The sequence below is a fragment of the Vanellus vanellus genome, assembly GCF_965231255.1.
Source record: "Vanellus vanellus genome assembly, chromosome: 1".
Taxonomy (NCBI): Eukaryota; Metazoa; Chordata; class Aves; order Charadriiformes; family Charadriidae; genus Vanellus; species Vanellus vanellus.
Genome location: NC_138905.1, coordinates 42,925,058 through 42,938,479, shown reverse-complemented (window position 1 = coordinate 42,938,479; position 13,422 = coordinate 42,925,058). Strand labels below are relative to the sequence as shown.

Below are 13,422 nucleotides of genomic sequence, written 5' to 3'. Positions count from 1 at the left end.
TGTGCCCTCCTGGTCCTCTCCTTTCCCTCCTTCTGCACCCAAGATGCTCCTCCAGCTCCCTGGAGGGGCTGTGATGCTTTGGCCCACCTCTCTTCCTGCAGTCAGCCTTTGTCCTCAGTTAATCGGTTCCTGCTAAAGCTTGAGCTGAAGCCATAGCTTGATGTATACCCTAAGCACAGTATGCTAACACTGTAGCTTAAAAAAAAAAGTCACCATCTCCATGCTACCCCTGCTCTTGCACAAGTGTTGGTTTAGCAATCTGGTTTGTAACATAGCTGCTTCCTGCCCCTTCACCCCACCCAAGGCAAAAAGAAAGAAGAAGGAAATAATCCTTGGGCTAATTCTCTGACCAAACGCTCGCTCTGCTGGGAGGAAAGGGCAGTATGAGCATGGCTTTGTGGAGGGGTGGGACTGTGGGGTTTTCTTCCTGCGGGGTGTTGGCTTTAATGTTAGGAACAGGCTGGTTTACAGCTGTTGCATCCACTTGTATCTTTTGCTGATGGGAGCCTCGGAGAGAGAAGCAGAGCAATGGGCATCTCTGTAGGCATCCCATTTTGATTTGCTTCCCTCCTGAAACCCACTAAATGAATAAATGGTTCAGGTATGTTTTTTCCACTGAGTTTTGCTTGATTCCAGGTTGTTTTCTTGTCTCACCGGTGGCTTCAAGTGTGGTGTGAATGCTAACGTTTATTGTAGCTTTCATTCTCTAGCAAAAAAAGTAAATAGGAAATGTCTAGAGAAGGAGGCATTGCTTTCTGGCTGTGTGGTGATGGCCAGCTGAGTGCCTGCTCTGCCACAGAGGGTGCTGCTTTGCACAAATGATTTAATTTGCGTGTCTGGGTTCCACAAAGCAAAATGTGGCTGTTTCTGGAGTTATGCTGGGAAGCCCTAAATTCTGACTGCTTTGGGAGAGTTTCTATGTACCCGAAGAGCTTGTGTGCACATGCCTGCGGGGCGGGAGTGGTGTGCTGCTGGGGACTCGGAAACAAGGGGAAATACAGGGCAAAACCTGTGGTTTCTTTTTTTTTTTCTCTTTTTTTTTTTTTTCTGCTTGTGTTCTTCCAGCATAACTCTTCCTTATTTAATGCAAGCATGGTTAAAAGTAAATGCTTGCCCCTGTAAGTAGGTGTTGTTTGAAATTATCCTCTCCTTTCATTGCTAAAAAGTTTACTTTTATGGGTAATGTGCATATTTTGCAAAGAACTGTAATATATACAGTTTACAATAGGAGGCTATTTACCCTCTTAAAACGTAGAGGAGAGTGTAGCTTTTTAACAGATTTCAGCCATTGAAAGTGAATTATTATATTTTTCTTTCCCCCTCCAGGATCTCGAGCAGCAGGATGGAAGAACTCTAACTGATGGAGAGACAGACAACACACTCTTTCAGCATGGAGACTGTTCCGGTTGACGGGGAACTTGATAAAAATTCAGTGAGTAACTTAAAAGTGGCTTCATGTAATCAGATGAATGTGAAGGTGTTTTTGTAGGCAGAGGATTAAACAGCTTAAATTTGTTCTGGTTTGCTTTGAATTGATACTTTTCTGGTGAATGCATTTGGAATATTGTGTAGTATCACCCATCATTTGCTAGGTTCTCATGGCAAGAGGGTTGGATGTCAAGAAACTTTGGTTCTTGGATTTGATCTCTGAGTCCTAAAAGAGAAAAGTATTCCTCTCAGTCTTATTAATTGGCACTTTACGAGTTAGTGACTATGGACAAAAACAATAATGTATTTCTTGGTAGAATGAGAAGCAGAAAAGGCAGGAGGAATGATAATTATGTATTATCAGAGTAATTTCAGGTGTAAGAGTTGATAATCTGTGCTGATTATAAAACTTCTGAAGTAGTGAAAATATGAGCTCTTTTTCCCTAAGCACAATTTTAAACCAGAGGAAGCTAGTGAGTACTATAACACTTAATCATAATGTTGAAATTATTTAAGAATTTGGTGTTTCCACTTAATTTTTTCCATTTAATTGTTTGTGTTGTGTGGAAGCAGTCTAATAGCTGAAACAGGAAAGGTTTTTTAGTTTCTGAAGCTGCTTTCTGATACAAAGCAACGCCTTCCAAAGGCAAACTAGGATATCTTTTCTCTAACTGAGGTGAAGCTCAAGTTTAACACCTCATTAGTGACAAACTTTATTTATGACGGTTCAACTGCTACATAGAGCTATTAATTTGATCCCAGTGTTTTATTACTGTTTTTATCATAAGTGATGAATTTGAAGACAAGGTATCTTGCAGTGCACTAAGAAAATCCTTGTTTTTTTTCTGTAATAAACAAGTTCATTGATTTGTTGCAGGGCCAATGCATCTATATCCTGGGCACAACTGGCTATGAGTATCATCTGTCAGCTGTGCAATAGGATGTTAAAAGAAAATAAATCCTGTCAGTTGAGTTGCGGTGCTCCTTGTTTCCTAAAATGAAAAAAAAAAAAAAAAGTGCCAGTTTACAAAAGACTTTAAAGTAACTTGAGGTGGGGTAGTTTTCTTTTTTTTGACGTGCCTTCACAATAGCATGATTTCAAGAAGGTATCTTGAAATGAGCGAGGCTCTATATGATTTACCAAGTTCGCTTCAGAAGAATGTAAAATGTAGGGATAGATTTGCCTTTTATCCTATATGCACGAAGAATACTGATGAACATTTTGCTACATGGTTTAAGTCCTTTGGGGGGTTTCTAGGAGGTACCTGAAAAAGCCCATTTGTGAGGTGTCAGCTTTCTAGTGTGTATTTTGGCTTGCGTGAAAAAGAAAAACAGAGGAGGAGATCACAGAACTTAATATTGTGGGGTTTTCTTTCCAATATCAGTCTAGGGAGAAAAGTCTTACATGAAATAATTTTCTGTCTAAAAATTAGGTTGATATTTAGTGTATCTAAACACAAATGTTATGACAGCTCAGCAAACTATTTTTGTAGTCTGGCACCATTAAATCAATGCAAAATACTAGACACTTTGATTTGTGTTCTTGTTTGAGAACTGGTTTTGCCTATTTTTCAATAAAATAATAATTCAATTTAAACAAGCCTGACTGGCCTGGAACTCAGAACATTACATGGGAATGTTTGGTAAACCATTCTTTTTCTAAATGACTTTTTTAGAAACTTTTTTAGTCAGCTCTAATTTTTACCAAAACATGTATTTCATAACTATGTTGCCTTTGATAAAACTAGTACAGTCAGTCCTTGCTATTTAAATACATCAGCAGACAGAAAAGTATTTTTTTTCTGTGAAGCATGGAATAAAAGTCCTTTTTACTGATCAGCTTTGCACGTTGGGTTTGTGGTCCTGAATTTAAATGCAACATGATTAATCTTAGTGATTTACAGATATTAGAGACTTCAGAAAAAGTGTGTCTTCAGCAGAGTGAAAACTCTAACTCGGATTTAAAATGTGCATTTGAAGTCTATTAAGAATTTAACTGTAGGTTTAGATGTAAATCTAGCAAGTATTACTAAAAAGCTTATCTTTTGTAGTGTGAGATTCAGACATGCTAACATGACATATGTTTTTGCTTTTACCCTACTCAACAGGAAAAGGATTTTGTTTTGTAGGAGTTGGCAGATATAATTTTAGGTTTAGTAGCAGTTGTTATAAGCTTTATTTCTGAGAAATGACTGTCTGAAAATAGCACTTTTCTGAAGCACAGAGCTGCTTTTGTATGAAAACAGAATTGTGGCTGCTGATTTATGTGATACTTTATATTGCTGGTTTTATTCCTTAGTCTTAATCTAAGATTTTTTGGGGAGGAGGGCTAGGTTTTGTATGTTCTGGTAGCAACATTTTTAACTAAAAGTGTCTCGGCAGAAGCTGAATCAGTCACATAGTGTTGAGAACCTTCCTTGTCAAAGGACTTGTTCTGTAATCTGTAATCAAAGTCTTCAATTAAATAAATGTGAAAATAAGGGCAGGCTATGTCTCTGTGTATGTTTCTCTTAATTTTGTATATTTAGAATAAAAATTGTGGGAGGTGACGGACAGGAATGCCCTGAGGGCATTCATTTCAGAGAAAACATTGAAGTAGTAAAACTGTCAGTTTCTTTCCTTTAGGGGTTTGAATCCCCCATCTGCAGTGATATGAATTGCAGATGATAGAGCTGCAATAGGCTATAGGAAAATTAAGAGGTCTTTTTGGCCAAAATAGTCTAATTTCAGTATCTTAACATCTTGCCTCAGTATTTAGAACTATGTATTCTGCAGGTTTTAGGTAAATACACAGGCCCAAGTAGTTCTAATGAAGAGACAGGGTTGACCAGCAACGGAGGCCGTTTGGTGTGTAAACAGAATGTCTGTTGGAGAAGATCAGGGACAGAGTTAGACAGGCTTGTGTTTCAGCCTCTGGCGTAGGAGCTGTTTGTACCAGTTCATAGGATTAACCATGCAATGCTAAAATATTTACATAAAAAGCCCCTGCATCGTCTCGGGTGACAGGTTGCCCTGCTCCGTGGTGTCATGTTGTATCTTGGTCAAGGCTGCTTGAGGGGCAGGCAGTGAGAGAGGACCTGCTGCCGTGCTTTTTTGCTCTATTTCTTCAACCTGTAAGTACACACTGAGAGTGAACATGCCGTCTGAGTCTCAGAAACTTCTTATCCTGTATGCCTGTTAATTTATTTTTCCAGTTCTCTTCTGCTTCCTGACTTTTAGAGTGAAATAAAGCAGACCAGTGATGAATAGTAGTGTTCCTAGTCCATCAGCTGATTGCTGGATTTCTGTACAGTTACTGCAGACTCCTTTATTTTGCTCTTGTCAGTCGCTATTGCCTTGAATCTAAAACCGGCATAGAGTAATACAGTTCTAGTCTGAATAGAAATTGTCTGCAGTATGTTACCTGTACATTAAAATGAAGCACTTTGACTTGAAAACCATTGAATTCTTGAATGCATTTCATGTATTGGTACCTAAACCTGTCTGGTAAGCTCAGAGGTTCCTTTAGCAGTGTTTCACTCTTTGACCTAAATTTAGTCTGTCACAAGGATATAAGGTTGTTTACCAAGTGCACTTATAATTTATTTCAGCTTCTCTTACTTAATCAAATCCTTTTCCAGAAAGGGCAAAATTATGAAAGAAGGGTTCCCCCACCTTTCCAATGATGTGTACTGCAATTGTAGTATTCTCATTGCAGTACTTTACATTTGCACATTGCAGTTTCTATTTAACGCCTCTTGGCAGCTGTGAGGGATAAAAATCCGTGTTTTGAGATCAGGAGTGTAGGACAAGACTCCTGCTTGCTAAGATTTTTATTTCCCTTTTTTACGTTTCCTGCTGTTTAGTCCTGATAACACAGAGGCAAGATTGGATCCTCTTTAAAGCAAGGCAAGGATTTCACTCCTTTATGGAGCAGAGTTTTTTTGTTTGGGATATAGAAAGGTACAGCATGTTTGGGTTTATTTTATTTTCAGGAGGAAATGTCCATGCTGATGAGTTTGCTTGTTTTCTCCTCCTTCTCCTCTGTTATTCATGGGTTTCAAAGGTAATAAATCCTTTAAGACATACGTGGAACTTACCTTATGTCTGTACGTGGCTGAGCACAGTGGGATCTTAGCCCCGATTGTGGCCTTGGGTAGCAAGGATTTATAAAAGATTCCAGATCAAGCTTCAGAAAGAAGTACAGACTATTAGTATGTAATTACTCTCCTGTAGTGCCTACGTTTGCATTCAGTGGGACAGAGATATTTCTATACAACTCGATTCTTTGGAAATACTTTGGTATAAAATGTCCTCTGAAATTTAGAACTGCACTGCTTGTCTTGCATCCTAAGCAATTTAAAATGTCACCTGTGTTTGTAGATGAACTGAATCTGTGTCTTCTAAGTTCATGTTTGTGTGCAAAAGCAGTTAGGCTTAGATCTGGCATTACTGGGTGCTTGCACATTACTGATCACTTAAAAGTTTTTCTTTCCAAAACATCTGTCTGAAAGTGGAGCAGTTTTGGAAACAAATCTTGTGTTGTTTCAGCTTTCTTCAGAGCTTATCTTCTGAAAATATTCCAGCTAAAAATTTCTTAATGTATAGTGTATCAAGTCATATGAGCACTGAATTGCTGATGGAGAGGTTCCACTCCAAATTAGCAGTTGGGGCAGTTGCTGTTTACTAACCATATACAATGATGGCTTCTAATACCGGCTTCTCTGTAAGCGTATTTGTCAGTTTTGTTGCTTCAACTTTTCATGACTGCTAAGTCTCTTGAGGCCTTGCCTTTGGTATTGAGGTGCACGTTTTATTTTAGTTATGAACTAACACTGTTTTCATTGTACTTCTTCTTTCCCGCTGCTGCTGCTTTTGTGCACTTGCTTCTTCCTGGCCTGGATATTTTTTGTTTGCTGTTCTTCGTTCTTCAATTGTATGTGTACACAGCATCATGGTGATAACAGAGACTCTCATGGACCATCAAGTAAGTAACTCCCCTCTCCTACGGTATGTTTGCACATATGTTCATAAAAGCATATATCTTTGCATATAGGCTATTGGGCTAAATACTAGGTTTTCTTCTGTATTGTAATTGAGAAGCTGAAGTACAATGAAAATTTACTGTTGCAAAAGTGTTGTACCTGGCATACTACTCATCTATATGTTTCCCTACATTAACCTTTTTTCTTTTTCTAGTGGGAAAAGTTTTTTCTTTACCTCTCCCAGTCATGGCTAGAAAAAAATAAATCTTTTAAATTACTTACCTGAAAGAGAAAACGATATATTTATCAATGTGAAATGAAACCTTCAATGTTATTGTAGTATCAACAATAAAGACATGGAAATAATGGTTCAGAAACAGTTTTATGTTTGAGCTTGTCTGTTTATAGTACTGTATGATTCACTAAATTTCAAAAAATTTACAACTTCAGAAATGAACAGGTGTATGTACTGTCATACTCAAATAAGGATTGGATCTGGTGTGGTGATAGGGAAAATTTCTCTGTGTGTGTGTGTGTGTGCATACAGCCAAAGACTTGTTAGTTGGTTCATGGGTGTTAGTTTGATCATATTATTGGCAGAATAATTTTGCCTGGGATTAAGGATTTGTATCTGTGGGGAAGGGAAAGATGCAGGCACAAATTCTTTCTTTTTGTTGAGAAATCTGTGCAGAAACCACGGTCTTAGCTGATATGCTTATTATAGACATGCAAAAATAGTGTGGAATTGAATTGTAATAAACCTTTTCCTATATCTGATGTCCTTGTGCTGTTTTCAAGAGTGTGGGCACTTCCCCATGCTCATTATAGAAACAGAAGAACTGGGAATCTGCCACTTCAGATACTATATTTTTTTCGTAGCTTCATGTGGTGAAATAAATTGGCTGTAATGACCCCAATTTGTGTTTCTTCTGATGCATGAATCTTACTGACAAACTATATATTAGTAATTTGATGGCCAGTGTGAGGAAATTGAACAAAGTATGTATTATCAACTCTAATAGTTCTCTTGGGATAGAAGTGTGTCCTCCAAAGAGTCGCAAGGAGGCTTTGATATTTACTAAGGGATGTTTCTTCTCTAAAATAACCCTCTGCTCATCTTCAAGAAGATAGATGGTATGGGTTTAAACTCGCTCAGGTAAAGGAGGGGGTGAACGGAGATCTTTCTCTTGGATGAGTGCTCTGAAGTCTGAGTGAAAGTCTGAAAAAAAATCACCACTTTGAGGCCTTTGAGTGGAAGGAATGGTTGGCAATGCTAATCTATTTCTTGTCAGACACATTGAGCATATGACTACCAAATCCATCTTTCAAGTTGCGGAGATGGCATGTGAAACCTGAGAAGAATTAAAATCATGTAATTGTTTGGGTTGGAAGGGACCTTTAAAGATCATCTAGTCCAAACCCCCTGCTGTGGGGAGGGATGTCTTACACTAGACCAGGTTGCTCAAAGCCCCATCCAGACTGGCCTTGAACACTACCAGGGATGGGGCATCCAGTTCTCTGGACAACTTGTTCCAGTGTATCACTACCCTCATTGTAAAAATTTCTTTCATGTGTCCAATCTAAATCTATTCTCTTTCAGTTTAAAACGATTGCTCCTTGTCCTATCACTACAGACCTTGGTAAAAAGTCTTTCTCCACCTTTCTTATAAGCCTCTTTTATATATTGAAAGGCTGCAATAAGGTCTCCCTGGAGCCGTCTTTCTTCCAGGCTGAACAACCCCAACTCTCTCACCTTTCTTCATAGGAGAGGTGTTCCAGCTCTCTGATAATTTCCATAGGTGAGGCATTCCCCAGGAACATTAAAAAAAAAAAAAAAAATCATATTTGGGTTGTCCTCACCAAAACCCACTACAAAGTGTGAGTGCTTTGAAGAAAACTGAATGTGTTTTTTCAGGTACGTGGGGACACATGAGTCCAAAGCTGTAAGTTTCAGTTTGGTATTTTGGACAAATAAGAAAACATGTTTGACTAGGAACATCATTTATTCATTCATGCTAACTTTTATTTCACAAGTGAGCAAGGTCACTAGAGTAAATTACTGTTGCTCTATTTCAGTATCACTGTTGATTTTATTCTGAGCATGTAATGGAATTCCAGGATAAAATCATTCCATGCTTCAGATGAGTTCAAAATTAGCTGTAGGACCATCAAACATTGTCAGTAAATGGATGACTTAAGTATGTACTGTACATTTTTATAGTGTTTATAACATCAATCCATCAGAAGCTATAAACAGCAGCCAAGGAGCCTCGACAAATTGCAAAGTTATCTATTAATACGTATTAATAAAATCTACTCTCTTAAAAAGGTCTGCTTCTGAGTGGTAGGTGTTTGATTTAATGGCACCTTGAAAAATGAAAAATGTTGCTAGCATAACTTTTCCCTTTCCTCTCTCCTTTCCAAGTACTTTTTCCTTTTCATTGTAATAGCTTGCTTTCTTTCCATCTCTGTCTTTTAAGGTTCCAGAGCTCCTGCCGTAAGATGCTTAAGGCATATCCTTACAGAGCTCGTTAACGGCCTGAAGGTCCTGCTGATTTTACAGTTGTGATTATACAGGCACCTCTAAAAATCAGATCATTAGTCAGTCTTTAGAGAAAAAAGATGAAAGCCTCTTAGTAATCTTATTCACTGTCCCCTGCTGAAAGCAACAGGTATGTTCTCCTTTGCCTTGTCTTCACCCTCATCCCAAAGCAAATATCTGAGCATCAGGCTGAGGCATTTTGAAGGAGGGGGACAATTTCTTCGTAGTGGCTGCTGCAGTGTGGATAGACACTTATGTTCTGAACTGATTTATTTCCATTTGTTTAGTATTTTTATAATGCTTTGCACAAAAAGAAGATTTTAAAACTCTCCGGCTAATTGTCCTTCAGCTTTATAGACTGAATTTCTCAAAAGCCCACTTGATTTAAGAAGTTCATCTTGAGTCCCCAGGTATGGGAAGTGCTTACCACAAGATATTCTATGTTAGGTAAGACACAAACCGCGTTCTGTAGGAAAAGAGCTTTTCTGACGCTGCTAGTGGTTTTTGCAGGACCCAAATTGAGTCTGCAGACTAATGAAGGATCATGAATTCAGTAGTAAACTTGAAGCTTGTAACCCTGTGGGTGTTACTGAGTTAACATCACTGAGTTCATTTCATGCTTTGGTAAAACTTGTTTGCAGAGCTAGCTTATACTTTAGATTGCTGGCCAGTACCACCTAAGAAATGATTGTGTCTCGACAGCTTAAAAAATCTTTGGAATTTCCAAAGCTTAAAGCTTAAAAAAAAAAAAAGGTAGTGATGCTGCATGCTGCCCGTTCAGAAATGAGCCTTCTGCCCAGGTCACTCGAGGAAGGGTTCTTAGTGCAATTCCTACTACAGAGCAGGTCTCTGACATGGCTGGCAGCACGGCAGGCCAGGCACCCACCCGTGGGGTGCCCCACCATAGTGGGGGGCTGGCTGGGGGTACCCGCAAGAGAGGCTGTGAATTCCTGTTCCTATGGAGCTGAATGGCCAGTGACCCTTCAAGGGCAGCTTTCAGCTATTTGATTGAAAGTTGGTGCTACTTCAGTGCATCTTAAACATTTTTAAAACACGTGAGTATAGCTCATTCCCCTCGAATGGACCCGTTTTGTGTGAGCCTATAAAGCAGCTGTTTTCTAGCTCCCCTTTCATTTTTCAGTTCAAATCCCAGACCTTTTGTGGTGCAGTCCCTTCCCAAGACTTCAGCAACTCGCTCGCTCCCCACCTTTCCCCTGACTTGTAGCTGCAGGAAAATAAAAAGCTAGTTTGGTGGTACTTCAAGAAGAGCTAAGTCAGTCACTACTTTGAAGTATTTGCCTTCTGGCACTGACAGACTTGAACTCTGAACTCGTAAAATGAGCTCTTTGCCTCCCTTGTCCAGCTCCTCACGTATTTTTCCTGAGAAGCAGTCTGTATAGAGTATAGTTTCTCTGAAGCAGAGCTTTGGATGGTTTATCTGATGTAGAAAAATAGTACAGGTGGGTATCCTGGCATCCTTGTATTCCTCATACTGCCTTGTGTTTATGCTAGGCTTTGCTGAAAAAATGTTTCCATCACTGTAATAACAGTAGAAATAAAACTATGAGGAGGGCCTCTGTACATTGCAGATTCTATCCAGAAAATGGAGCTTGTTTGTTTAGACTAGATCTTCTGCTGAACTTCTAAAACTGTTTGAGGAAAGGTTGGAAACTCTTAAAACGAGCTGTGTTTTAAGTTCCAATCTTCTAGGCAGGCTCTTCTTTAGTAAGCAACTTTTGTTTCCCTCTCTGATCTCTTTTTGTCATTATATCTACTTCCACAGGACAAGTGTTACTAAGTCAGTCATTCTTCCACTATCAAAAAAGGTACAGTTTTGTTTTGTGCAGCTTAAGTACAGACCCCATAAACAGGACGGCTGGCTGGGTGATCTAACAAATAGCTTGAAGACATCAAACGAGTCTTTAAGACTGATAAGGTTCAAGGAGAGTAACTCTTCTGCTTTAAACCTTTCCCTTGACGGAGTATAGACATTATCTTTATTAGTAAGACTTGTTTCTTGTGATGTGCGTACATACGTTCATCTTAGCTTTCTGGGATGGTGGCTGTGTTGTGGCTAGTTAAACCAAGAACTACCACAAAAGTGGGGAAGAAAGCAGGATTTCAGAAGTTAAGTAACAGCTCAGTGCTCTCTCTGTATTTAGTAGCAGCCTTTCCTATATCTTTCCAGTTTTTGTTTTCATCTTCTGCCTCGTGCCTTAGACCAGTCTTGTTGGCTCCTTTCTGCTGTCCCCTCCAAAGCAAATCTCTGGTTTGAAATCCTCATTTTCTAGAACAAAAATTTTGCAAGACAGCATTTGAATACCATTTTCATAAATAGCAGTGAAGTTGTTAAAAGAAATCTATGCACAAGCACATAACATCATTGAATGAGCATCCATTTTGTATTTCAGCAGTGGTAACAAACAGTGATGAATCACAGCTTTTAACTCCAGGAAAAATGAGCCAGCGCCAGGGGAAAGAAGCTTATTTTACTCCAACCAAAGAGTTACTCCAACCGTCTCTCAGCCCAGGAACTGCCCACAGCCATGGTAAGACAAAGCTAGTTTTTACAGAGGTTTTAAAGAACTTAAATGTTCACATTAATTTTCTGTTCCAAATGTTGGTTCAAAAATGTAGTCTTGCACAATAAAGAGGTAAGGAAGAAAGCATATTGAAATACTGTATGTAATTCTTTGTATCCTTATGTGTTAATCTGAAATAGAAAAAAATTCATTATGTGGCGCACTAATTTATTAAAGCATGCTATGATTTGTGGGAGAACAGTCCACCTGATGGTAAATTGTTATCTGTGTGTGTAATCCTGTAACTGATGGTCATGTTAATGTCTCAGGTGTTTAAGTTGTGTCTTTACACAGAAGTGTTATGATACGCCACCTAAGCCTGGAACCTTTGTGTAAAATCTTTTAACGATTACTTCTGTTGAAAGATCCTTCTCTTTAGGAAAGGAGAAAAAAAAAAAGAGATTCAGCACTACTTTTTGCCAGCTTTCAAACAGTCCCTCTGCCTTGCTAAACCTGTTGAAAACAAACTCTTTGTGGATCCATGTGAACTGATAGGATGCAAAATGAAACTTGTCAGTAGACCTGACATGTTGATAGTCTCCTTAAAAAAACAAAAAAACAGGCCATAGTTGCTCCTTGTGTTTATTTGCACTTGAAACTGCTTGTGTTGTCTTATTGCCTAGGATATCATTATACATGTTTGTTATGGTGTGTGGAGTCCTTAGGGAAAGCTTCTGGCATTTTTCATTAATATTCTCTCTCCTTTTACTCTTGGCAGCCATGTTAGTCATCCATGCTTCCTTTCATTCTTGCCATGAGTAGTATTTCTTAGATATTTTTTTTTTTTTTTTTTTTGGTATGAGCCTCCCTAACTCCCATGCTTTGCTTTGTCAAAGTAATGATATTAGTCTGTCAGAGTAATAAAGGCAGTTTCTCAGGTAACTTTGAATAATTTTCTTGTTAGTTTTTTCAGTGCTACTCACAGGTAGCTCTGATATATTTTCTAAAAGCTGCTGTTATCTGAACTGCAGCAGCACTTGATGTTCTCTGGCCTGTCTTGTGCTTAGTCTGGAATTATTTTCTGTGCAATATACATATATAACATCTTTGTAATTTTGATTATGTTTAAAAAAATTTTTGGTTATTCTCTCTATGTGCGGTACTGTATCTCTTATTAGACAAATGTAGTTGTATAAATATATTTGAATATTATAGCAAAGTCTTCCTTTTAATGTTGCTATTCCCACTAATTTATAAAGGCAAACTATTATTTCTAGGCTTATATAAGTGATTTTTAAGCTTGTGAAAGGTATCTGTGCCAGTCATCACTGACTTAGTCTTCTACGAGCACTACTAGAAATAAGACTGTAGTTTCATGAACCAATGAATTTGGCTTGCAGTCAGTTTCAGTAGTGAAAAGGTATGATGTGGGCTAGGCTTCAGCAACATCTAATTATTAACTTCTAGCCTATCTGCAGCTTGGGAGCTGTAGATTTGATTTTTATGGAGGTGATTGACCCACATTTAGAAGTTTGGTGGTTATTCTGTTGTAGTTATTCCGACAGGGAAATTACAGTGCTGGTGAAAATATGAGCTTATTACATAGGGGAAAAAGATATGCTGTGCAAGCCTGAAAAGTATGAAGTAGAAGAGAGTTTAAAGTGATAGGGTACTTGAGGCTGACTATTGTAACTGAAATCCAATTAACAAAGGTCTTTACAATATACCTGTAGTATCATATGATGAAAATATGCAGAAATATAGGAAATGTTTAGATATAGTATTTAAAGGCATTTACTATGAACTAAATGGAGATACTTTTAGTCACTGGCACCGGAATGCATCCCTAGGAGACGGGTAATGTAAATAAACAATTCAAAAGCATGCTAGGCACAGGATAAAGAAAATCGAAACAGAAAAATGTATGATACAGTCTACAAAGAACTGATTAAATGTATATTAAGGG

At 38.3% G+C, this 13,422-nt stretch overlaps 1 protein-coding gene across 1 annotated transcript in view; it reads left to right on the top strand.

The window, feature by feature from the left end:
• Positions 1 to 327: 327 nt before the first annotated feature.
• OSBPL8 (oxysterol binding protein like 8) overlaps positions 328 to 13,422 on the top strand; it is a 66,069-nt gene continuing 52,974 nt past the window's right edge. Inside the window, exons 1-4 of the mRNA XM_082498826.1 lie at positions 328 to 601; positions 1,327 to 1,432; positions 6,358 to 6,394; positions 11,346 to 11,483. Of these exons, the coding sequence (XP_082354952.1) occupies positions 1,361 to 1,432; positions 6,358 to 6,394; positions 11,346 to 11,483 (247 nt within the window). The 5' untranslated portion in view covers positions 328 to 601; positions 1,327 to 1,360. The remainder of the gene's footprint in view (positions 602 to 1,326; positions 1,433 to 6,357; positions 6,395 to 11,345; positions 11,484 to 13,422) is intronic.